At 36.0% G+C, this 24,985-nt stretch overlaps 1 protein-coding gene across 4 annotated transcripts in view; it reads left to right on the plus strand.

The window, feature by feature from the left end:
• Positions 1-24,985, plus strand: part of DPP10 (dipeptidyl peptidase like 10) — a 233,609-nt gene that overhangs the window by 74,722 nt on the left and 133,902 nt on the right. For 3 of the 4 annotated variants that reach the window (XM_074145793.1, XM_074145794.1, XM_074145791.1), the window contains 2 exons: positions 4,158-4,252; positions 15,172-15,246. In XM_074145793.1, the coding sequence (XP_074001894.1) occupies positions 4,158-4,252; positions 15,172-15,246 (170 nt within the window). Of the gene's footprint in view, positions 1-4,157; positions 4,253-15,171; positions 15,251-24,985 lie in introns of all 4 variants that reach the window. The other variant, XM_074145792.1, reaches the window with a different exon arrangement.

The following is a 24,985-nucleotide window of genomic DNA, read 5'->3' on the forward strand; positions in this document are numbered from 1 at the left end:
AGCAATTTTGCGTAAAGATATTAAGAGGCTGGCTCTAAAGAATAGTAAGTGCCTGGAATACGGAGGTTTAGTCACAGTTCAGTTTTGCTTTAAAGTATGTGGTAACTTGCTCTTTCAACCCAGTCTGTGTAATTTAAATTGCAGGATGAGTTGCTGAAGTTCAGTGACATGTGAAATAGGAGTTTATACTCATTAAACTACCACAATTCAGTGTCCTGCTTTCAGAAAGCAAATCATTAAAGGCCATATAGACCCTGGCCAAATTCTTACACTAGTACAATTCAAGGCTTGATTTTCAATGATGGTGATGTAATTCAGGATGGGAGTTAGTCCATTTGTTCCCCAAATAATACATAATTTTTCATTAGAATTTAAAAGGGCCTGATTTTTTTTTTTGATAATGTGAATGTATATGGTGCCATATGAAGCCAAGTGGAACAGCGAGCACTGCAAATGAGTACTGTAGCATTTTGGACGTGGCAGAGTGTTGTCAATTCAGTAAATGAGAGTAAAGAAGTTGTTGTAGAATTGATGGGGGTCAAGCTGCTTGTCAAATACAAAAAGTTTTGCATTGATTTCTTTGCATTTTATGATATTTTGCCTGTACTTTGGCATTCCCTGGAACAATGTATTTTTTAGGCCAAGCACAGTATAGAGCTGCATCTCCTGCAAACACCACATATTCTGACCCCGAGCAGAACCTTTACCACTGTTGAACCTAAAACAGGAACAACAACCTTAGTGAAACTATTTGTATGAAATGCTGCTTTCATTTTAAAAAAAACACCTGAGACAATGATGATGCCATATTTGCATAATAGTTGTATCACTGAAGGCTATAATTATGATATTGATATATACATCCAAAGTATCATTTAAATTGTGGGGATTAATCATTTCAGTGCACATGATAAAAAGATTTACTTTTAAAAACATACAATAGCATAAGAATTTAGACTTTTAGCCTCACAATGGTAAAAGAATTTATTGTTGGTTCTACAACTAATATCAGTGTAATATTTATGTTACTGACAGGTGAAATTATTACACTGCAATAATCATGGATGAATTTTGGTTTTAAAATTTGTTTTCATGTAATATTTTACTTAATATTGCATTCTATGTGATAGCCAAATAAGTTGTAGAGAACCTGTTCAGCAGCAGGTTTGGTCTACAGAGCTGCATGTCTACTAGGCAGCCTCCCTCAGAGTTAGCTTTGAAATAAGCTCAGAATCAAGATGGAATAAATTCTTCGCAAATATAGTTATCTATAATAATAGCTGAGCCTACCCTACCTTCTTCTGTCTGTCGGTCATCAGAGTGACTGCTGAATCACCAAGTTTGTTTCCTCATTCTCACAGTCACTAAGTTTGTCTTCCAACGAACCCAATTAGTTTAATTAAACTAGACACTGCAGTTCTGATGAAAAACCTTAAATATGTAATACAGAGAACAGGCAAGATATTTATGGTGGTCTTTGTTGAAACCCCTGCAATCGACTGAATCGATTTGGTAAGCTGTACCCGAACCATCTCAGCAGGTAAACTAAACCACCAGCTGCAGGGTGAGGAGGGGAGAAAGAACAGTGGTCCGCTTTGTCTGCCTGGGAAAAATGTCTGTTCTGAGATTTGTGGAATTTGCTTGCTGTGCCTTTGAGCATTGTACCAGGTGTGCACCCACGTGGATTCTCTGAATGAGGCTGCAGCACTAACCAACCCCAGTATCCCATCTGCAGCTGAGGTCAATATTTGATAGTTTGTAGGAAAGTGAAGTAGAAGGCACAAACAGGAGACAAGTTATGCATCAGAAGGAAAAATAAATATCCCTTGATCCCACAGGCAGTCAACTAAAATACTCTAGGTTTGAGATTTTTTATTAAAATTGTCTGAGCACAGAGTTACAAACATGAGTTACATTGTGCAAACCTGTATTCCCAAAGATTCATTGCAGAAGGGGATGAGAAAGTCAGTAGAGGGAGGTAAATCCACAGATTCCACGCCAGAAGAGATCTCAACAGCCATCCAAACTGAACCTTGTATATATTTACCCACATTCAGACTAAACTAATTCTTGACATAAAGATCTAAAGCGTATCTTTAAGAAAAAAACATTCCACAGCTGCTGATTCTGTCATCTCCTTTGCTGAGCTCTTCCACACATCCCAACGTTCATACCTGTCATCAGCTTTTCCCTAGCTATATATATGTCTGACCTAGGTGTCTTTGAACTTTCTTCTCAGGGCTGCTTTTAATCTGTTCTCTGCCCAGCCTGAATTTGATGCTGTAAGTCCTGTTGGCCAAATGTACATGGCATGTAGAAAAGTAGATAACTGAGAAGTAGTTACATTCTGATACTATTTGGATTTGGGTAACGTATTAGTCTCACCTATTGACCTAAAATGCATTGTTTGGAGCACCGTTCAGGCAGGGGGGCTGACCGTGGCAGTTGTTGGCAGCTGTTTCATGTCTCAGGGTTATACGTGTCGTTTCTCACATTATGGTTTACTCGTCACTGGGTACAGCTCTTTGTCCAGACAACTTTATTTTTTCTATAATATTGCTTAGCACTGTGGTACAACATCATTGGGGATTTTCAGTGCTAGGGTACTTAAATGAACACACGCAAAAAACCCTATAAGAAGTTGCAAAAACTTTAATGTTCTGTAGTAGCCAGTAACCTGAAACCACAGTAACATTCTGCAAAGTGTTACCTCTTTTTATTCAAAATGAGTATTTGTAATCTTTTTTCTTTATAAGAAGGTGCTATTCATTCCGCACTTCACAATCTAATTTTTCTTCCTCAACAACAGCTCCGATAATCCTGTCCTAAACTCCATCAATCCAACCCCACTTCCCAGCCATGATCCTAAAATAGTTAAGTAAGCTCTTACAGTGAGCCTTCATTAATTTTACAGAACTTACCAGAGGACATTCAGTAGTGCTGTATATCTAGAGTTTCTGTGGAGTCAATTAAAATACAGCTACATTTTTCTGAGTAAGTGAAGCATATTTTTTATGATAGCACAACCTTTTCCTCCAGTCATGTTTACTTCCCACTTCATAAAATTCAGGGATCTGTAATGAACTTCTCAGACGTTACTGAGGATTAGTAACATTCTTTAGTGTTTCCTTTAGATTTAATTTAGAACTTTCTGTATGCTTTCTACATTTTTATAACATTTTTATAGTTTTATTTGATTAAATATAAATTTCTTACATGGGTTTTAAATAACGTGAAAGAATCAATAGTCAAACTATTCAATCTCTTGTTAGAAATAGTGGGATTTTTTTGTAAAATCAAGGCTTATGTAGTTATTATGTGTTTCTTTGTAATTTTGCAGATATTGGTACAAACAGATACAAAAGCTTTTTCATAGGAGCCACTATTAATTTTGTAGTGTTTTTTTTTTTTTCCTTTGCTTTAGTTCAGATGTATTTGATTATTTTTCTTATGGAAACTTATAAATCAAGTAAGGGGTAGAAGGAAAAAAACATGACAGTTCATCCCAGTGTTTTAAATGTTCTACAAATGGACCTATTTAGCTTTAACCATCCTTTCCTAACACTTAGGTGTTATGTCACACATCAGCTTATGTGATGATCTCATGTTCTGTGGCCCAGCACTAGTCATATAGTACATGTACTATCTTAAGATATAGTACGTATCTTTGTCAATCCAGTTACCAGAGACACAGAATAGTACAGGAGGGTTTTTTTTTTTAGAATTTTTCTAAGGACATATGTGAATATAGTGTCCAGCAAAAGCTTTTTTCTTTGCAAAACTTTACTTTGGTATATGGCCCTTTTCATAGTGAATACGGTTGTACCTTAAGGTGTCAGTCACAGTGATATCTCGGTGAGAGCAGTTTTATGTTCAAGAAGTCACTTCATTCACAACAAACCCATTTTTACCACAGAAAATGTTTCCATTTAAGTGAAATCATACTTTTGAGTGAGGTGAACATACTATATGGCATAAACTGGTATTTTTGAAGATCATGAGGCAAATCAACAAACTAGATATTATGAGTGCAATTCTTCTCTCAATCTTGTTTATGTATTGTAATGAAGATATTCTAATGACTGTAATATGCTGGTTTTCTCTACAGATGTATTAAATAATGTGTTTGCTAACTGTTAATGCCTTTGTTGTTGCAGATACAGCAGTGGTGTATAAAAATAGGAATGGACATGTTGTTGAACTGAATGTAGAAACAAATACAACTACATTATTATTGGAAAATACAACTTTTGTAAGTAATATATATTATTTACTCTTTTCTTAGTGGAAATCTGCTAGCATTTTTTCCTGCAGTGGGAGTGAAAGAGTATAATATTGAAAGGTTACAGAAAATATGTATATAACCTGGAGTAGATTATATATAAATGGAAAATATAATCTGTTCCTCTGTCAGTGCACAACTTCTGGCTGAAATTATTTGATGTTTTATTCAACCTATGTGTAAATAACCAAGATGTTGGAGAATATGTTGTTGGCTGTAGCCCATGCTTTGTTCAGGTTATTTGAAGGTTCACGCCTGGCATAGTCCTGGTGAATCTACCTGATGTCTATAATAAGAAATTTCATAGAATGGGGTAATGCTACTCGAAATGTAGAGAGCTTTTCCCTATTACAAAAGGAGAGGAGCCTTCAAAAGTCATATGAAGACTTTCCTTTAAGCAATTAAATATGCGAAGAAAAATGTATTTCCTGGTCCTGTTAATTTCTGGTTTACTTGTTCCTTTGTGCTTTACTGGCAAACTAGGTGGTTGGGGATTATTCCTCTTGACCAGTAAATAGTATACACCAGTGGTTTGCATATGTTTCTGACTAGCAGTAAGTGCTAAGAAATGTTTTAATGTCTTGGTCTACATTTTCTTTTCCTTTGGTTGGTGCTGTTATTCTCAGCGGTACCACTTGTATCCCACCCTGTAATTCTCGTTTATCAGGGCTTTGCAGAATAAACGCGTGACTTTTCAATCTTTCCTCATAAATACCCTGTACAGACCACTGGCTGTTATTGTTAATCCCTGTATTTTTAATTTAGTAAAATGTTTTGCACCTGCAGACCCAAAAGGCTGACTCATTTTTATCAGTGGTCTTTGACAAAGGCTGATTTTATTCCTGGTCTGTTCCTGGCCTTTGCTGATACAGAGTCCTCATTTCAAAGCATAAAGTCCTGGGTGACCTTTTCTTCTAACTCCTTGAACTAGAAAGAGGAGAGCAGAAGTTTAGGAGAAATAACTTGACGCTGACTTCCTAGGTCAATGTACAGATGAAGGAGAAGGGAGGAGAGAATTATATTTTAATGGAGTGCACGTGAGGCTCCCTTTCTGTAAGCTGCACCCTTCCATACGCTGGGATGTGCCTCAGAGTACCTCCTAGCCCAAAAAAGACTGGTAGCACAATTGAAAATGGGTGAAAAGGTGAATTTCTCTAAAGTACAAACCACAAAGTATTGCAGAAGCATTTTCCTTCTTATCTGTGTATGTGTGAGCTCTTGCCTGGCTAAGTAGAGGATTAACTGTGTCAGGCCTACATGTTGTCTTTAGTGTATAACTTGAATCCAAGCAGCTGCTTGGTCATCCCTGGCCATAAAACTTGATTTTAATGACAAGACTTGAGTTTCCTCACAGATGAATTCATATGCTTTTGGCTGCAAGTATTTGGCTCATGCGATGTCAAGTGTAGTGCCAGCATGACAGGCTCGTCAGGCCATTATGCTAAACTAGTCTTGCCAAGTAATGATGGATCAGTATGGACAGGCTGCTTCACACTGTGAGTGTCACCTCTTTTTGGAAAGTTGCTCTTCTCTGGGCTTTTTGTGGAACTGATTTATCTTTAAGTCACGAGACTGATAGAGCTCTAGACAGTAGATATCTACTCTTAATTAGATGGGGGAAACTGATCCAAAATGGATAATAGTCAAGCAACCGTTTAACAATTATGTATGGAACAGAGACAGATAAACACATAAGTATGGTTTTTTCCTGCAGAGCTCCTCTCTGCACACAGTCAAAAGCTTAGAGTGTTAGAGATAAATAAAGTGAATTCCAGCAATGTTTATTAATATGGAAGTAGAATAAAAAGCTGAAAGCAGAGTAGAAGACTTAGTAAGTTTGCTGTTGTATGTTTGGCAGAGAGCAATGAGAAATGGTGCTGTGCTGAGTTGTCTGTTGACAAGGTGGCCAGCAATCCTAACAGGAGATGATAGCATTAGAGGGGCAGACTGTATGACTGAAATCAAAAATTGTCCTGTTCTTCCAAGCTCCATTGTCCCCAAATTCACACTGCTAAATGTACTCTTCCAAAGTTAGACACCTGGATCATTAATCAAACATTTTCCTCGCTCAATGTCACATCTGCTTAATCACTGATGCATAATTAGAATGGTGCTGGTTTAATGACTCTGCAGAGCTGTCCTGTATTAATAAAAAATACAGCACAGATCCAACATAGGCGGTGACAATGCAAGTCCCCTCATTCTTCCCTACCAAAGGGTTTTAGTCATGGAACAGTCACCTTTCAATGGGAGTTATTAGTCTGCTTTCAGTCTGCGTTGCCTCTCCTGTTTGCCTCTCTGCTCAAGCAGCCCGCAGAAGTGCTGGGTTTTTCTTAGTAATGTTGATAATTGTCCATTGAAAATTGAACTGCCATGGTAAACTCATTGCACAGAGGCAAGGGGCTAGTAATGACTCTTTGTCACTACTGATTGGGCTGTATTTGAACCAGCAGCTCAGAAGAGATTTTCTTTTTTCCTCATTACTAATCCCCTGAAGCAGTCTTCCACTGTGTACAGATCACTTCTTTTGCATCTTAGCGACCGCCATTTTTGTGCAAAGTACATTTCTTTTAACCTTCTTTGTGTTGCTTATTGTCTAAAAGTCAGATAGCCCTACTGAAGAGCTGCTAGGCTCACTATGCATGTGTATCAGCAAAAAGCAGACTGCAAGTTTTTTTTAAAAACATATATGTTATATATATATAAGATTTTAAAAATACCTTTAAAAATAGTCATGCACCTGGAAAGAAGAAAAGCCAGTGTTTTGTTATTCTAAGCTTCCCATTTCTCTTCCATAGGGAAGTATCTATCCAAAGTTTCTGAATTAGTGTTGGGTTTTTCCAGTTTCATTAGGTTTTATTCAGCAGTCGAAGAAATTACTGCACTTCATTTGTCCTTTTCAAATAGAATCCTTTTCTGTAATCAATCTCTTAGTAAGACAATCTGGCCTTTATAAAATTAAACTATCAGGAAAACAATATTGTGGATAACAAATACAGTGACAGAAGTGAAAAGAGTAGCTTGTAAAGCACAAAGAATATCTTTTGGCATCTCTGGAGATCATAGTTTAAAGACATTTTCTAAAACATATTTGTCCTCTGAGTGTATTCGTGTAGTGCATCCTGTTGAAGCTGTCTAATAAACAGTTAATATTCTGAGCCGGTGGCATACAAATGTTAACAGCTGGAGGCTGTGCAAGTCTTCTATTAAATGGCGCCAAAAAAAGCCCTAGACATTAATCACTGTGTGGCATCCTGATGTTTGCAATGCTGCCTCGATATGTGATTACAATATGTTCTCTATCACCTATCTGAGGTGCCTATCACCATGATCGTAAGTGACATGCCTACCCATTTTTCAGCATTCAGCAATACTTTATTACACATTATAGTTCCAAAATAAGTAACATTATGCCATATTTATCTAAGTAATTTCAATGTATAACAAGCATTTTGTTTTTACCTTTTGCCATCAACTATTACATAAAGTAACTAAGAGAAGGTTACCGGTTCACACGCAGGATCTGGCTAAGTTGGAGACGAGAGCATGGAAGACCACATGGTTTCTTTTGCTCAGGAGACATTGTCCATCTGGTCCCTTATCATGCTTCTACCTCAGCCTCTCTAGTCTGTTTTACAATCCTCAAATCCAAAACAAAATGAAAAAAGCAAACACAGAGATGAGAGTAAACGTGTGTAGGGACTATGTTATGGTACTTTGCAAATGTGTTTAATCCTCTGAAAGAAGCCTTTAGAAATTTTGCCTTCATTTCTCCCTCTTAAAAAAAGCTGCAATAATTATGAAAGGAGTAAGACTGTTATTTGTTAGCTCTTAGTTCCACTGCTTTTGTGGTGGATATATGCAAAATTATTCGGATGCCATGCACACACCCTGACAAACACACAGTCCAGGATCCTGGGTCAGAAATGAATCTAGCGTGACTCTTGTAGCCTTTTAACTGAAGATGATGGGATATATTTTGAATCATCAAATAAGAGGCTTTTGATTTGTTTGCAGTGCCCAATGATACAAGTATAATTGTTTTCAGTTTGGAAGCTCTAGAATAGAGTCTTTAACTTGCAACAGCTTCCATCCAGCTGTATGCTTTGGACTTTTCTTAAACCCAGCAATTCCTGACTTGGTCTCCGCCTTGATTTTGGTGCCTTTCCACAACTCTTTTCAAGCTTGAGAGGAAACTGCATCCTGGTGCACAGCAAACAAATCTTACTAAGTTGCAAAACTGTTTCCAGAGGCTTGCCAGGAATATGCCCTACAGTATGTTGTACTGTTGTATTTCTGTGGACCACCTTTTACACAAGGAAGGAGAGAGGATTACTTCTGGCTGCCTGCTAATGAGGGGATGGCATCAGAAGGGTGAGCAGAGCAGGAGTAGTCTTGGCTCATGAGTCATGATTAGGCTGTGGCAGCCCAGTTGTGAAAACCCTGTGGAGGCCTTGCAGCCAACAGCAGAGAATGAGAGTGTTGGTCTGAGCAGAGCTTTTGGCAGGGATTGTGTTGTGGTGTTTTACAGAGCGTTGTTCATAAACAGCCCTTCTTGTTGATAGTTCTCTTCTTTTTGATGTTTTGGTTTTGGTTTTGTGTTCCCCACCACAACATCTCCTTCCTCTTTTGATGGGGAACTCAGTGGAGCATCTTAATGCGATTATATTTCCTTTGTTGATTAATATAGATTTAATTGCAAGAGCAGTTTACATGGTTATATTTTAAGAGCCTTGCGTAAGAGATTAATGAAAGGGTGAATAATGGTAAATACATTAAACACCATTATATAACCACATAAATATTAGTAATTGTTGCAACACTGGACGTTTTAATGACCCAGACATGTTGTAAATAGGTAGGTATGAACATTGTAACATTATCTCTGCTCTTCCATGCTCCTCTTAAATGTTAAATAACCCCCTCAGCAAAACCTTTTGAGTATAGGGGGTTTTATGAGTTAGGGTTTATTGTTGCAGTGCACCACTGTGCATAGAGATGGGAAAGCCTGACAGATGGAAGGGTTTGCAGACACTGTGGTTTGGTGGTAGCCATTGGGTTTTGTCCAAATGAAGGTTTCCACATACGAAACGCAGGGGACAGTTCTCCAAACTGTAAGGGTAGGGTAGCTCTGTGAGGTATCTCTCTAAATAATAGACCTGATCAGATCATTCCTTGATATAGAACATAGTTAAGGGTTAACTATATCAAAGAAGGGGAATTGGAGGGATAAAATTCTGTGATTTACTGGCTAAAGGTTATTTTCTACTAGGGCGGCAATGGTGCAAGGCTCCTGTGAGCTGCACAGATCTGTTCATGTCTTTTTTATGTCCTACAGTCACCTCCTCATGTGTGTGAAAGTATTTTGGGACTACATGAGGAGTTTCAGGTGGTTTGGGGGAATTTGGTTTGTGTTTTTGAGAACCACCAGGATGGCCCCCACCCATAAGGTAGAGTTCAGCTTAGACCATGTTTTAAAGCCACATTCATCTTTTACACTGGATAGGAAACCTGACTGTTAACAGTTACAACACATAACATTGCAACATTTTTGGATCTAGATTAAATGCTCAGGTGACACAAGAAATATAACCTTGGAAACCCGTTTTTCAACATTCTAATTATCATGCATTTTCCTAATTACAACCTGATTCTCTTCTCAGAGGTCCCCTTTTTTTACTGCTATGAGGCTTCCTCTTCTGCTGGGTTCCACTCTCAGCTGCTCTCCCATCTATTCTCCCCGCGGTCCATCTTCTCCTTTCAGTCGCAGTAGTGGTAATGGAAGGAAAATCCCATTGTTCCCTTGATTGCTGGTACCACCCAAGGAAAATGCTACATGCCAAATGCCTTTTCATTTTGCAGCTAGTGTAATTCTGACCCATCTGATTAATCTTATGCATTGCCATTTGGTCAATGCCTGTCTGATAAGTTGAGCTGAATACTTATGAATGCTAATGAGCTCCCATACATTGGTGTTCAGTTATACCACTAAGTTAAAATTCTGGTACGGATGTAGGTATGTAATACAGAGAGACGTATAATTTCATAACTAGTAGTATTGCCACTAGTATTTAAATATTTTATCCTGGATGAATAACAAAAATTTTTAAAGCCTAAATATGTGTAAAGTGAGCACTAAACAGTAATTGGAGAAAAATAATAACAGGAGTGTAGAAGATGTAAGTTTCTGGAAAAGTAGAAGTATGAGAAACTGGAAGAGGAGGAGGGGTAAAACTAAATAAATAATAAAAAAAAACAAACAATAACAAATCAAACATAAAACTGAAAATTTCCTCTAATCGATTTTAACTGTCATGTATTATTTGACTTAAAACTATCCAACTGAAACTATGAAAAAAGAGTACTATAAAATGTTTGCCATATGTTAAGAATACATTCTTGTAGCTCTGGGCTATACTATATTATAGGTAACTCCCATCTGTCTGCTCTATGGTGTGTTTTTGAAAGACTATGAATAAGGCACTGATTTAAATGTTATAGTAGTTAAAAAATCCACAAGAATAGTAAACACAACATTTTATAGTGTGTGCAAGAACAGAGCAAAAATGAAGGCAATAGCCAGTACATCAATACTGGTCTTGTGTCTGTTTGTGGGTGGGGTGGTGTGTGGTTGTGGGTGTTTGTTTTGCTTTGGTTTTGGTGTTTGGTGTTCTGGGATTTTGTGGTGGTTTTTTTTTTGTTGTTGTTGTTTTTGGTGGGGGTTTTTTTGTTTGGTTTTTTTTGTTGTTGGTTGGACTCGATAATCTCAAAGGTCCCATCCAACCAAAAATATTCTGTGATTCTGTAATACTCAGAACCAGGCTTTAAGAAAACAGAAGAAATAAAAGGGAACTGATACTGAGGGGCCTTTGCTGAGGATGCAGAACCTAAACCCAGCCAAAAACTTCTCTTAAACACAATCATAACAGGCATTTCTATTAACAGCAAACCACACATAAAATGCAAAATGAAAAAAAAATAACAATCAATGCACAATATTGACATTGGAAATCAAATTTGAGAAAATATTGTTCATCAGAATTTTGTTTTCCATTTTACTGATTAAAATGGAAAGGGGGAAGAAAAGCCAGTTATGTGTGGGAGGGTGGTCCCTTATATTTATTTGTTGCATAATTGGTTTTTCTTTTGCTTTCACTCTTACTCTCTCAAGCTGTTCTCATCTTCTTTTCTTTCCATGCAAAACTGTATTTAGCAAGACATAATTGGAATGTGGAGGAGAGAAGGAAGGTGGAAAGCTGAAGGGCAAAAGACAGTTTAAATGCACTGTGTCCTTTTGCCTCCATTTTGCTTTTACCTTTATGGTCTATGGTGACAGTGAGACTAGCAGTCATTGCTTGGCCATGGGATTGTCACATCATGCATCACTGTCCAGGAGGAGAATTAAAACTCTTATCAAGTGAGGTATTTCAAAGAAACCTAGAAATGCAATGTTTAATACGGTTAGATCTAATTATACAGTCAGTGGAGATTTTTGTTGAGTAAGGAATGCAAGATTAGATATAGGATCATTCTTTCATGTCTGAAGTAGTGAAATGATGTCAAATTTAACAATATAGGAAAAACAGATGACAGATTCATGAATTAAAAAGGGCAGACAGTCTACAGGTCTTTAAAAATGTGGTTTTTTTTTTTTTTTGGCTTGGAATAATGCAACAGTGTGCAATGTAGATAATTTAGGGATTCCAACAATTTATCTAGTCGATGTTTTCTAGTTCCATACAGCTGGTGGTTTTCGTAGGGATTTTAAGTCTTGATGTGGCTAGGTAGAAGAAACATAAGAAAATTACCTTCCCTTTACCCTTCTCTTCTGCCTTTCCTCTGTTGTGGTTTGGAAAGGGGATAAGGGTATATATGGAGTGCCCGGTGCAGCACTGTGTTGAATTACCCCCAGTCTCCTAACTAGCTGATGCTGTGCAGTGATGCAGAGGGAAACTAGCCCTCTTCTGCATCCAGGGATTGCACCTAATTAGCCATCTCTATTTCTCCCTGTTTCAGAGCTTATTTGTCCAGAGCTACCTTTCTTAGGGATCAAGCAGAGATAAACCACAGAGGCATAGTCATAAGAGGCAGAATTTAGTCTGTCTTCCTGAATGAAGGCTCAACAGCTCCTGACAAAGGAAGGAGCTTGAAAAGAGTCAGATATTCAGACGTGCTAGTGGAACAAGTGTCCTCCAGATTTTTGATAACGAGACATGCAAGGTTTTTAAATTTCTAATGTTTCCAATCTAATATTTTTCAACACTTTCTTTAAAACTCAAAAATACGTTCTTCTGAGAAGAGAACAAACCCCTGGGGTCAGTCTTCACAAACTTCTTTTTAATGAATAAATATTTCTAATCCCTGTAGTGAATGTCCCAATAAACAGTCTCCCAAGGGCCTGAGTGGCACAAGTCTCACCTCCTACAGCAGGGACTGAAACTTTCTTTTAAGCCCATCCCCAGCTGATCTTATCTCCTCTGTCATAGACCCAGGCATCTGTTGGTGGATAAAATACCTTAGACGTGTTTATGGGGAAAAAACAAAATCTGTCTTTTTTTTAGTGAACTCAGTGATTGTGAGCTTACTTGCTATATTAGGCAGGAGGAATGAGTCAGGTGATTATGTTTTTTCCTGTTGTTAATCTAAAAGGGCTTCTTCCATACATACAAGTAGACAGTTTCTGAATTTAGTGCCAAAATTGTGCTTGTCTTTACCAAAAAACACCGAAAACAGAACTCTAAGGAAATTTAAATCCCTTAAAGTGACTTTAAGTCACTTAAATCTCTCTGAAGTCCTATTAGAGTTAAATTTCCTAAAAGGTTTGATTGCAAATCCAACTTAAAAAAATGGACTACTTATGTTTTTATGATAATTTAAAGAAATAAGCATTGCTATCAGCTTTGGCAATGAACACATGATTTCTGCTGGTCTAATTTTTATTTTCGTGTTTCTTAAGTAAAACATTAAAAAGCATGAAACAGCTTTATTCTCCTTTTAACAAGAATAATGCCATTATACCAACAAAAAGAAAACCATTTTGCCAAAACCATTACCTGCAATCAAGAGATTATAGCTTATTGGCATTGTATGTACACCACGTGTCTGAGGTATTTCTGGAGGCAAACAGAATTTTGCAGGTGAGTGCAAGCTGAATGAACAAGGTCATCCTCAGTAGGATTCAAATGATTTTAAATCCCAAACCCACAAGACTCTATACGTGGATATAGAATATGTGAGTAGCTCTTGCTGGGGCTGCCTTGAACTGCCAATACCTTGCAGCTGAGCTACTCAGGTGTTTGTATTAAGTGCATCATTACTTTTGAGGTCACATAATCAGCGACTGAAGTTCCTTGCTAAATGCATGAAATGGTAAGCACCACGCTCCCTGAGAATGAATTTGGAAAGCTACCTAGGTTATATATTGCTGAAGATTGAGGTGGTGGGGTAATAATTAATAAACTACTAGAAAGCAGAGAAATTTCATATCTAAAAATGTTTTCAGTCATGTGCCAAGAAAAGGGAATGTCATTTATAGATTAATATTAATGTAGTCTCTGCTTAAAGTTGGTGAACTCATAAAAGCTAGTTTGAGCACAGTAAAAATCTATTCTGAATGCTTTGTAGATAAAAAAGGATACATTTAGTTTTTATTTTGTTTCCTCAAGACTGCAGATTTATCTTCTAACTTTTGACACTGTTATGCTCTTGCATCAAAGTAATACATGGTTTATCTTCAAAACTAATTTTTTCCCTTTGATTTCTTCAGATAGCTTGATTCTAATTGTATTACCTAGGAAGCTGAGTTTAATCTATATATGAAAATGTACCCTCTTCTCAGTCTATTGGAAGACTAGTTTTTGCCTTTTTTTTTTTTTTTTTTTTTTTTTGGGAATCGGTCCTTAGCTCTTCTGAATGTAATAGTTTGTGTACCCTAAACCTCTGCTGAATTCGTTAGCTCAGCAGTGGGATTATGCTAAACAGAACAGGATTCTTAAGAAGCAAAATAAGGGAAAGCCTTCCTTTGAATAGTGGATAGATCTTGTTTTGCATAGCTATTTGTTTGTTTTTTCTTTCATCTTGTACCTTTGCAGTTCTGTTATTTTTTTTCTGTTCTTATCTGCGTTTTTCACTTCTTCACCCTTTCCCTTTCATTTTGCAAATAGATGTCTTGAGATTAATTTAAAATTATTTCCTTCAGTGCCCTTTAAATCACACTCTTATCTTCCTCATACATTAGATGCATTAAATTATTTCTGACATCAGTGTTACCCCTTGATTAAATTACAGCCCTGAATTCAATTGGGTGTCATGTAGTCTTGGATAGATATAAAGCAATATTAGTTCTATAATGCTACCTTATGTTTCACTTTACTCTCCACTAAGCATTTTCTTTCTTATAAGAGTTTCTCTTTAGTGCAAGTTGTCTTGCAAAATGCTTATGTATGTGGCATTTAAAGAAAAGCAGCAGAGACATAGCGCACACCTATTCTTTTTCTTGTATGTTATCTTTAAGCCTAACCTAGTGATGCACCTCCCTTGTAATCGTTCCTGAAGTACACACCAACCAAAGTGTCTTCCTTCATCCTCTATAAATGAATTGGTTATAGTTGGTGTCTTTGAGCTTAGTGCTTGCGTTCATGATAAAAAAACTCATCCGCTTTGTAACTGGTATTTACTGTTGAAGCCAGATTCATCTGTTGCCATTGAACTGATACCAGGAAATTAGATTAAGAATTATTTGAGTCCTCCTTTTGTGAAAATGATGTAGGTGTTCTAAACCAGATCTGTCTTATGAATGGGAAGTTCTTAAATTACCTTAGAAGGTAACAAAATTTGGAAAAAATTATCTTTCTTATTGCAAACTCACTTTTATTATTACTTCATTTTAGGTAACATTCAAAGCATCAAGATACTCAGTTTCACCAGACTTAAGATTTGTTCTTCTTGCATATGATGTTAAACAGGTAAGCCAACTATTCGTAATCAAAGATCCTCTAAATTAAAACTCTGAAACCCTTGTTGTTTTATTTCATCTGCAATGCCACATAATATAATGTGATTCATGTACTTAATTTCGCTAAACCTTCTGATGAAATGATGATGAAGTGTGTATTTCAGCGCATAAGGAAATACTGCAAGGTTCTTCAGTTGAGGCAAATTGCTGTGGCTCCTCTGAAATGTCATGTGGGATTTTGTAGTAGAGGTTTCGTAACCCTTAAACTGTTCTGTTACTGGCTTATTATTTGAAAGCCTGTCTTTTGATATTCCTCCCTGTTTTAAACAGCTGTACATGTCATTTATGAACTATACTGAAAAAAAAAAATCTAGGCTGATTCATGTCATGGAAATTTTATTATTGGCTTCAGTAGTCTGAAGTATATTCTTTGTTTTTCATAGTATTTAGAGATTTTGCAGGCTGTTATATTGTCAAAAATAGTTTCAATCAATAATACTACATAGTTTTCTAAAATAAATCTTTGAACACAAAAATGAAAATGGTTTTATGAATTCCCTCTGTGCATATTGGTGTTTGTATAAAAAGTGCTATTAAAATATGATCTGTTATTCATTACAGAATAGCTCTAGATTGGTAGACTCAGTGGTTATTCAAGGAATTTGGTTTGCTTTGGGTTTTTTTTTGTTTGTTTTGGTAGAGTAAAAAATACCTGAGACCTTAAGGTGACACTCAGAAGTTAGTGTTCAGAAATGATAAAAGATTATTATTGTTTATCACATTATAACACAGTATAGTAGTTTACTTATTGTTTTCTGTTGGTAACTGATAATACAATAGCTGTGTGTTTTGGATTGAAATGCTTAGAACCATAAAATACTTATTTCCAGGTGAGTATGCAAATCCTTTTGGCCTCCTGGTAACATCACTGCATTGACCGGTATATCTGCAGCTTTAAAAATTATATCTGTAAATCTGAAAATGTGCTGAAAGCTGATCTGAAGTATTCTAAAGGTGTTGATGTAAAATGATTCATCTACTCAGGACTAGATTCAAGTAGGTTTCCTTGGACTAATTCTAGTGGATTCTGGATCAAGCTGTTTTTATGATACCTGTTGACAAATAAACCAAGAAAGAGCTGCTGTTGTTCAGTTCACTGATTTTTGTTGTGGAGGGTTCCAGTTTTATTCCTTTCTGAAAAATACTTGCTCTTTGCTGTTTCCATTCTTGATTGCTTCTTTTTGTGTGAAAAAGTTTAATAATCCCTTATACTGACTTAATTTCCTCATTTGATGTATTGAAATTTTTGTTTTGGATGGGTTTGGGATTTTCTTACTAGTTGCATATATAGCTGATATAGAAATATAGGCAAGCACGAAAATATCCATCACACTTTATTACATCAAAAAGTAGTAACATGAATCCATGCCCCACAGTAAAGATGGCGCATTGACGTGCAAATTGCTCTCAATACATACTGAATATATCAGTTTGCAGGAGGACTTCCATTCCGTATTTCATTCTTGGTTTTGTTGCAGAGAAACTTTTCCTTCCTTTTACAGTCCAGTTGCTGGTAGTTACTTAGAGGGATGAAGTTTTCAGCGTTTACATTTTGCATTTAGCCATTTCCTTTGCTCAAGTATAGTGAGAAGTAGTAATTAAAATGAGAAATTTGGGGTTGGCAAGCAGTTTGTGATGGTAGCCCTTGGCTTTGGATGAGGCTTGTGATACTTATTCTTGAGGCCTCCAGCTGGGCTCATGGCTTTCAAACCCCTGTGACTGTTGTATCCTCTAGAAGTGGTGGTGGCGGTGCTAAAGTTGGTTAATAGATGTTGTCAGCCAGATTCTCAATTGATATAAATAATAATAATAATGCCATTGAAGTCTGTTACCTCCTGAGAGGAAACTGTTCCTTAGGATGGAAGGGAAAATCACCAAAAAGACTGTAAGCCAATTCTTGCAGAAGTTACAAAATATATTATTGTAAATATGTGGTAAAAAGCCTTTTTTTTCTTGAAATTTTCCGATTCTTGAGATATTTGTTAGGCTGATGAGACACTTCTGTTTTGTCAAGACCTGTTGGGGGAAAGGTATGTGATGCCTTGGGAAGCCTCTTTATTTCTGCATAACTAATGCTTTCCAATAACATGAAGTTAACATGGGTTAAGTTAGTGTTTGTTCTTCTTGGGTTATGTTTTTGTTTTTCTTTTTTTCTTCTCAGTCAGAGCCAGAATTATTGGGTCTGGGTGAGAGGAAATCAACCTGTCTTACTCTTTCCTCAGCTGTTAACTATGAATTATAAAATTTCTTGCCTATAAAATTAATATTAAATGACATAATTCGAGTTTTTCGACTTAGTTTCAGTAGAATCAGGCCAGATTATTTCTTCATATCTCAGTTGAATGTAATTTTTTACAAAACTGAGGATTTACTTATTGTCATGAATTACAACACGTGGTTGAGCTTTTAATAATACCCAGTACGAGGAACTGCAAATGACTTGTTGTAAGTGTTTAGATGCTCTCTCCATCTGCTGTAAATTGCCACAGACCCCTTGACTCTAGTACCTATGTTTCCCTTCTTTGTTAAGATTTTGTCCTTTGTTAAGATTTAGGTGTATAATTGCACTGTAATGTGTTTGATGGGATTTCTGCTTTTGTGGACTGTCAGAGCTTTGGGTTTTTAAAATTATAATGGTTGTTTACATACATTAATCTGTGTTCTTTGTAACATACAGTAATACAGCTGGAACAGATTTATTAATCAACAGTTTTATAAATAAGCTAGTGTGTTTCAGCTGAACAGATTGGAGAAAAATAGAGACAAATGTTTCTTCAAGACATTTTGTCATGAAATTGTAATTAGAAACAAGGTTATTTTGATGTTTGGATTAAAAATAAATGTTGAGTTAAATTAAATAGTTGAATATTTATTTTATTGTTGTCAGCATTTTCTTTAATCTATTTCATGCTTGGAATGGCAAACTTTAATTAAATTTGCAGTTGTTTCAGCACAATTAAGAATGTCCTCTATGCATAACGGGACATAAATCTGCATGAAAATAAGCTATCTTTGAATACAAAAGTAATAATTGAATGAATCGTTTAAATCATGCCTAATAGAAGAAACAAAGCCATTTCATGTGGCATAGCAGCTGTTTTGGTGTAGCTCTATAAACTTCATATGGAAGAAAATTCCTTTGCTGAGGAATTCAAAGTGTTGTAAATTGATTTCTGGACATCAAATTCCCGCCGTCTATATCATAGCAGGTCACGGAAGGTAAGCCAGTATTACTGGCATAAGCACTGTGGCTGTCTGGCTTTTTCGTTTTTAACAGAAGGCTGTGGCGATTTTAGAGGTACTTTCCGTATGTCCTTTGCTGCAGTGCTCCATAGCTCTCCACGCTTCTGAAATGCTTTCATTGATTCTCAAGGTTTTTGACTTTGCCGAAACTTGCATGGATCGGCTTCCTTTCTGTCACTCACTGTAAGGCTTCCTTTCTGTCACTCACTGTAATTTGGTCGGCATCACTGAAAAAGTCTCATTTTGCAAGGCAATAGATCAGTAAGTAGGAGCTAATTTGAGAAATGAACACATACGTTCTTGGTGAATGTCCTGCCATCCTGATTCTTCTGGGACAGTGTGAACACAACAGCAGGGAAACCATTGTATGCATTGTACGCAGAGAGGAGACGGTTTTGCAGTGCTATTTCGTTTTGATTTTGATTTTCCTTTGAAGATTGTGAAGGAATGAGCGAAGAATGCGATGCTCTGAGAGGCAGAGCATCTAAGGCAGTTGAGATTTCTAGAGGAAGGTTATTTCACTATTGCTTTTAATAAGGACTGTATTAAAATGACATTTAAATTTTTTCTCACTCTGCTGGTGGTGTTATTCACAATTGCCAAAAACTGATTTATGATTTTGATTAGAAAATGGGAATTGGACGCTGTTCTTGCATCAACGGTAAAAGACGGGGCAGTAAATTTGCAGTGCAATGAACTTCGGTGTCCCTCAGCAGAAGGTTATACCTTGCAAGTTGTCCCTGGAGTCCACTTGAAATGAAAATAAGCTTTATTCTGGATATTAGTGGTTTTTTTCCTCAGACATCATAGACCTGTTCTCCCCATGCTCTTGCTAGAATATAATATGCCACAGGAGAGTAAGTGAAGAAGTAAATGAGATCAATTCCTTTTCTTTCTAACTCCTCTTTGTTTTCCTCATGTGATTTAATAATCCCTTCCTTGTGATTTTGGGTTTCTTTCCTACACCCTGTCCTTTCCTTATCCCTGCTTTCAAATCCCTTTTGAATACCAACTTTCAGGATTTCTTCCTACTTTATTCCCTTTTCTATTACTAATGCATCCTTTTCTGCTTTCAATGCAAGATGAACTATGTGCAGGGTTTTTTAGCTCTTGGTTCAGAAAAGTGCTTAAAAAACAGATTAAAGTTCCGCTCTGGTTTAGAATCATAAGCATTTATGCACTCTTTAAAAAAGGAAATGCTTTCCTGAATTAAGGCTTCAAACTGCAATCTGTTTTAGCTAGAGAATTTTAATAAAACAATATATTTAGCTTAAAGCACCATGAAAATAGCTTTTAATAGTTCTTTTGGTACGATCACAATGAAGAATAATCCAGTCCTCTTCAGAAAGGTAGGAGAAAAATAGTTTTAGATCTAAATGTTATACATTCAGTAGGAATGAAAAATATTGCAAAAGTGATTCTGAATATTTGTAGTTTAATTTATTGAAGTAAAGATGAGAGTCCAACATAGTGTCTGAAACAAAGAAACCCTAAGAGAAAGAAGTTACTTATCTGCAGCGTGCTGATGCCTGTCATCACTTTGCTGCTATATCTATTTTTAGAGGTTAATGATAGGGTGTACTGACCACAGTCTACAGCAAATGGAGGGTGAACAGCAAGTGACACACTCATCAAGCTTTTAGAGATTGCCTCTGATACTGTCTTACCTGAGCGCACTGAACAGATCTTCAGTAGTTTCGTAGTTTCTTTGCAGATTAGAAGAATCCATGAGGGGAAAAATTCAATGAAGTTTTAAATTATTATTATCTGTTCTGCATTAGGAGATTATCTTTCTACCAATTAGGTGGAAACTAAATGTTCAATCATCAGTAATCTTTTTGGTCAGTGGAATTAATTTGGGGATTTTTTTGGTGTTTTTTTTTTTTTTCTTTTTCTGAAAAAATTAAAAGGATAAATAAGTTACCTTGCATTATGTCTTATTTTTATCTTATTATGTCTTATCAAGACACTGTTTGGTGTTAACATGTGCAGGTGTTTTCAAGATAGTTTATACGGTGCTTATGAAAATCTGACTTTGAAGAGCATTATCTGGAGTACCAGCTAATGGTTGGAAACACGCAACAAAGATGAAATGAAATCTGTCTTTTAACACATGGAAACAATATTTCTCAAAAAGATTATTCCATACAAAAGATTTACAAAAGGCTTCTTAAGGCAGCAGTGATCTGGACAACAATGCTTTATGTAATGCTATGAAGAAAAGATCTGATATAAAAGTTGTACTATCAACTTTTTCCTCCAGAAATGTGTGCTGCTTTAGATAAACCTGTTTTTCATGTGTATTTCCTGAGGTCCTCAGAGTGATCTTTCATCTTTCATTTCATCTTTTTGAGATGAGTCCAGGAACAAACCATGCATGTGCATACTCCTCAGTTTACGAGATCATAAATAAAAGTGTAATCCAGACATGACTTTCCCATTCATCTGTATCTCTCACCAAGAACATGAAAGACCAATTTTCATCAGATTTAGGGAGGGGAGAAAAAAATAAGGGAATTTTAAGTGAGAGCCACCCCCCAAAATTTGAAGTTATTTCTTGCAGATATTTTTGTGATATATTTTCTTCCTCTCTTAGGTATGACAAGATTAGATGTCAAATTTTCCCCTTTTAAAGGCTGTTGTTTTATTTTGAGTTGAAATTTTAGCTGGATTCATTAGAATGTTCTAACGTAATAGCTAGGCTGTAGGTGATCTTGGCATACTACTCATCTAATACATATATTTGACTTTATATAGCTCCACAGACATGCAAGGCTTTTTAAAGATATAAAAAAATAAGGCGTTTGCCTAAGGAGATGATGTGCTTTGTAGTAAAATCTGGAAAAGTGCATTTTGTGACACTATATGCTGTCATGAATTATCCCATAGGAGTGAGCATTCATACGAGTACACAGTGTCCCACTTTTATCCAGGTTTATGTCTAAATTATGTGGGAAAACTTAATAACCACCAGTCCCTATACACAGAAGATGGGGAAAATCTAAAGAGTCCATTTTATACTGAGAATCATGGGCATTGATGATTGTTTATATTTGTCTGATAAACAGCCTTTTCTCATTTCATCCATGTTGAATTGCAGTCCAGTGAGTACTTGCATTCAATTCATTAGGCAGCCTACTACTTAATAGAAGTAGCAGAGTTATGCCTGGAGCATCTTCATATCTTTTGCATTATATGTCCTTATATATGAATTATTATGTTTGCATTATTGGTGTATTTATGATGAGATGATGGGGCTGCTCTCTCTCAGGGCATTACTATGACCAGCTGCAGAACAGGGGGTGAACTGTCATAATTTCTTCCTTTTAAAAAATTCTGAAATAAAAAGGTAGGGAAACTGGGGTACTATTTGGATGCTTCCACTGTTTGGTGTTTTTTTTACTCTAATATGAAAGCTGTCATGTCACATACATCTGCATATCCATCTACTTGCCTATTTTTCAGAAGGGTTTTATTTAATTTCTTCTAGAAAGTGCTTGATTTCTTCAGCTGACATGTTGATTCATATATGCAAATTGAGTCTTGTGTAACTGTTAAGAAAATAGATCCCCCTCCACTTTTCATTGGAAACCACAAGACAAAATGTTACTGCTTTTCACATAGCTTACTGGGTCTCTGTTCCAGGACTTCTGTTCCATCTGAAATTTTATAAGTAAACAAAATAAATAAATAATTCTATTCTAGGTACAAGATGACGCTTTTTTTTTTTTTTCTCATTCAGCATCACCAGAGTTGAAAAATCACTATTCGTGTTTTCAACTTTTTGTTCAAGGACAGTATTGAAAGAATAACATGGTGCTTTGCTATTGTTCAGTAAAAGTGGATTCTAGGGCATTTAGCTTTTCAACGAAAATGTTTATTGACAGAAGTAGTATTTCTTTTCGATTATTTTGTCATTCTTATCAAGTATGAATACTGTTATTTAAGGAGGACTTTGGTAGCATCCAGCTGAGTTTCCAAGATCCAGTAGTTTAGAAACTCAGTCTTAACATTACTGTGATTTTCAGGTGGTCATATTCCTACATCACATAATAATCCACAGGGACTGGAATCCCTGTGTGCTAATGCTATATAAATAGGCAATATTACACTATTTAAGTCAACAGCTCCCTTAATCTATAAACAATTTATTTTATACAGCATGAGTTCTAGCTTCTGCTGTGAAACTGCCAACCCTATCACATCCTCCCTGTTCTCTTCTGAGCATTGATAATATGCAGAAATGTCCCAGAAATGTCCATTGAAGTGAAGGGTTTGTCCATCACAGCCCATAGACACAAAAACGTTGCGTATAAGTGGAATTTAAAAACCCCCACCTTTTATCTCTTGCTACAATCTGTTGTACGTACCTATGATACCAGAAATAGAGTAAAATTGAAAGCCAGTTTTACAATTGTATTGTAAGGTATGTATTTTTTTTGGAAGATGAGGTACTAGTGACATTCTTACCAATGTGACAATAAGTCTTCCTCAGCAATGCTGAATGGGAAAATAAATTTAGTTTGTTGTTGTTGGGTTTTTTAAAAATAAATAAATCAAAACCCCAAACAAACAAAGAAACAAAGCATGAACAAGGATAGCCAGTCCAGTGCATGGACTGTTAGGAGTCCTAATTGGAGAGTGTATTAGTAGCTGCTTGAGGCTGGAAAAGCTGACCTGAGCTTTAATTTGGTTTAAGATCTGCCAGAGTTCACCACAAGCGACTAGAATCAACTGATACATGCATCAGTTTTTCAAAATTCTTTATTCCATGCTCCCAAGAAATAATAGTTCCCTTCCTTACTACAAAAGAATATGGACTAAAAGAATATTTTACACATCTCTCACTTTTGACAGGTTTTTACCCTAAGCATGAATCATTGTTAGTTCAACTGCTACACTTATTGATTTCTCAAATACAAGAGCTGGCTCACATCTTCAAATACAGTGAATAAATTACTTCTGAGGAGCAAAATCACTTCATGGATCTGATTGACCCATTATGTTAAAACATTTTGCTGAAAATGCCATGTATTTTTTTTCATGATGTGGATACCAGCATGTTCCAAAATGACTCATTCCAGATCTAACTTGAAGACATACTCTTTCTATACGTTCTGAACGTAAACAAGATTGAATTACTTAAAGAACAGCCCTCTTAACAAATGCCTACAGTCCAGTTCATGTGTTCAATACACTTAGAAAATCCATTTTAAACAACGGGTGGGTTTTTTTTTTGCTTTTATTTCATTTTTCATAATATCGTCTCTGAAATTCAATAATAATGTATCTTACTGAGAAATATGATATGCATTATAGCTTTTTCATTAAACTTTTAAATAAGATACCATTAGTATTGATGAATGTGAACCCAAATGGTCACTTAATCTTAAAATAGTCATTGATCACACATTCAAAATTTTAGTCTTGCAGCCAAACTAGTATATGTTGTAAGTGATCATGAATTTTAGACCAAGAGGAATTAACATCTTTCTTTTGCTGCAGTGTAATGAATTAGATTTACAAACTAGGAATGACTTAGTGAGTTTGTGGTTTTTTCCAAATGCAACAACATTTGCTAAAATCTTTTCAGATACCTCTGATATGTGAAATAGAATGAACAGTCTAGAAGCCCAAAGTTTTCATCTTTTAAAATATTTTGTCTTTGACTGTTAAAAATAATTTTTAAAATGCAAATTAAGAGGCAGTTACTCCACAATATTGACTGATGTGCTAGCATGTGGTTGAAGTCACATTAATACCAGAGATAATTGGTGGGTTTTTTTAAAATATCTTTAAAAAAGCTAAATCAAATCTATGTGTAGAGGAGCCTTGCTAGTTTTCACATTTTGAATGTATATAAGGATGTATTTAAATATACATACAGAAGAGTATGTGCATATATTTAAATAAATGTAGTTTGAAATATTTATTTTAAAATAACCTAGAATTTAAATACCTCTATGGACAAAGTAGAAGCATATGCAAGACAAAAAAGTTTATACTTTTCTAGTTTTGTCAGTGTTGTCATAAATGTTTTGACAGAAATCTGTCACTCACACTATCTTGAAATCAACCCCCCCAAACATTACATTTATATGTTATTTCATTTGTTAAATGCAATCAAGTATAATATAAGCTTTGCCCGGAGAGGCTGTGCACTTTCAGAACCCAGCTGGACCAAGCCCTGAGCTAACTGGTCTACATTCAGTGTGGATACTGCTTTGTGCAGGACATTGGACTAACGACTTCCTCAGGTCCTTTCAACCTGGCCGAGTCTCTAAGTCAGTATTGCCATGTCATTAGTATTTCCTCTGAAGATAAAGACTCCTAAGATTAAAAAAAATAAAATAAAATCCTTTTTTTTTTTTTTAAATGATTCCCAAAAAGAAAACAAATGTCAAATGTCTACCCAAATGTCCAATTTCATAAAGTGCCAAATATTC

The sequence above is a fragment of the Numenius arquata genome, chromosome 3, assembly GCF_964106895.1.
Source record: "Numenius arquata chromosome 3, bNumArq3.hap1.1, whole genome shotgun sequence".
NCBI classification, from domain to species: Eukaryota; Metazoa; Chordata; class Aves; order Charadriiformes; family Scolopacidae; genus Numenius; species Numenius arquata.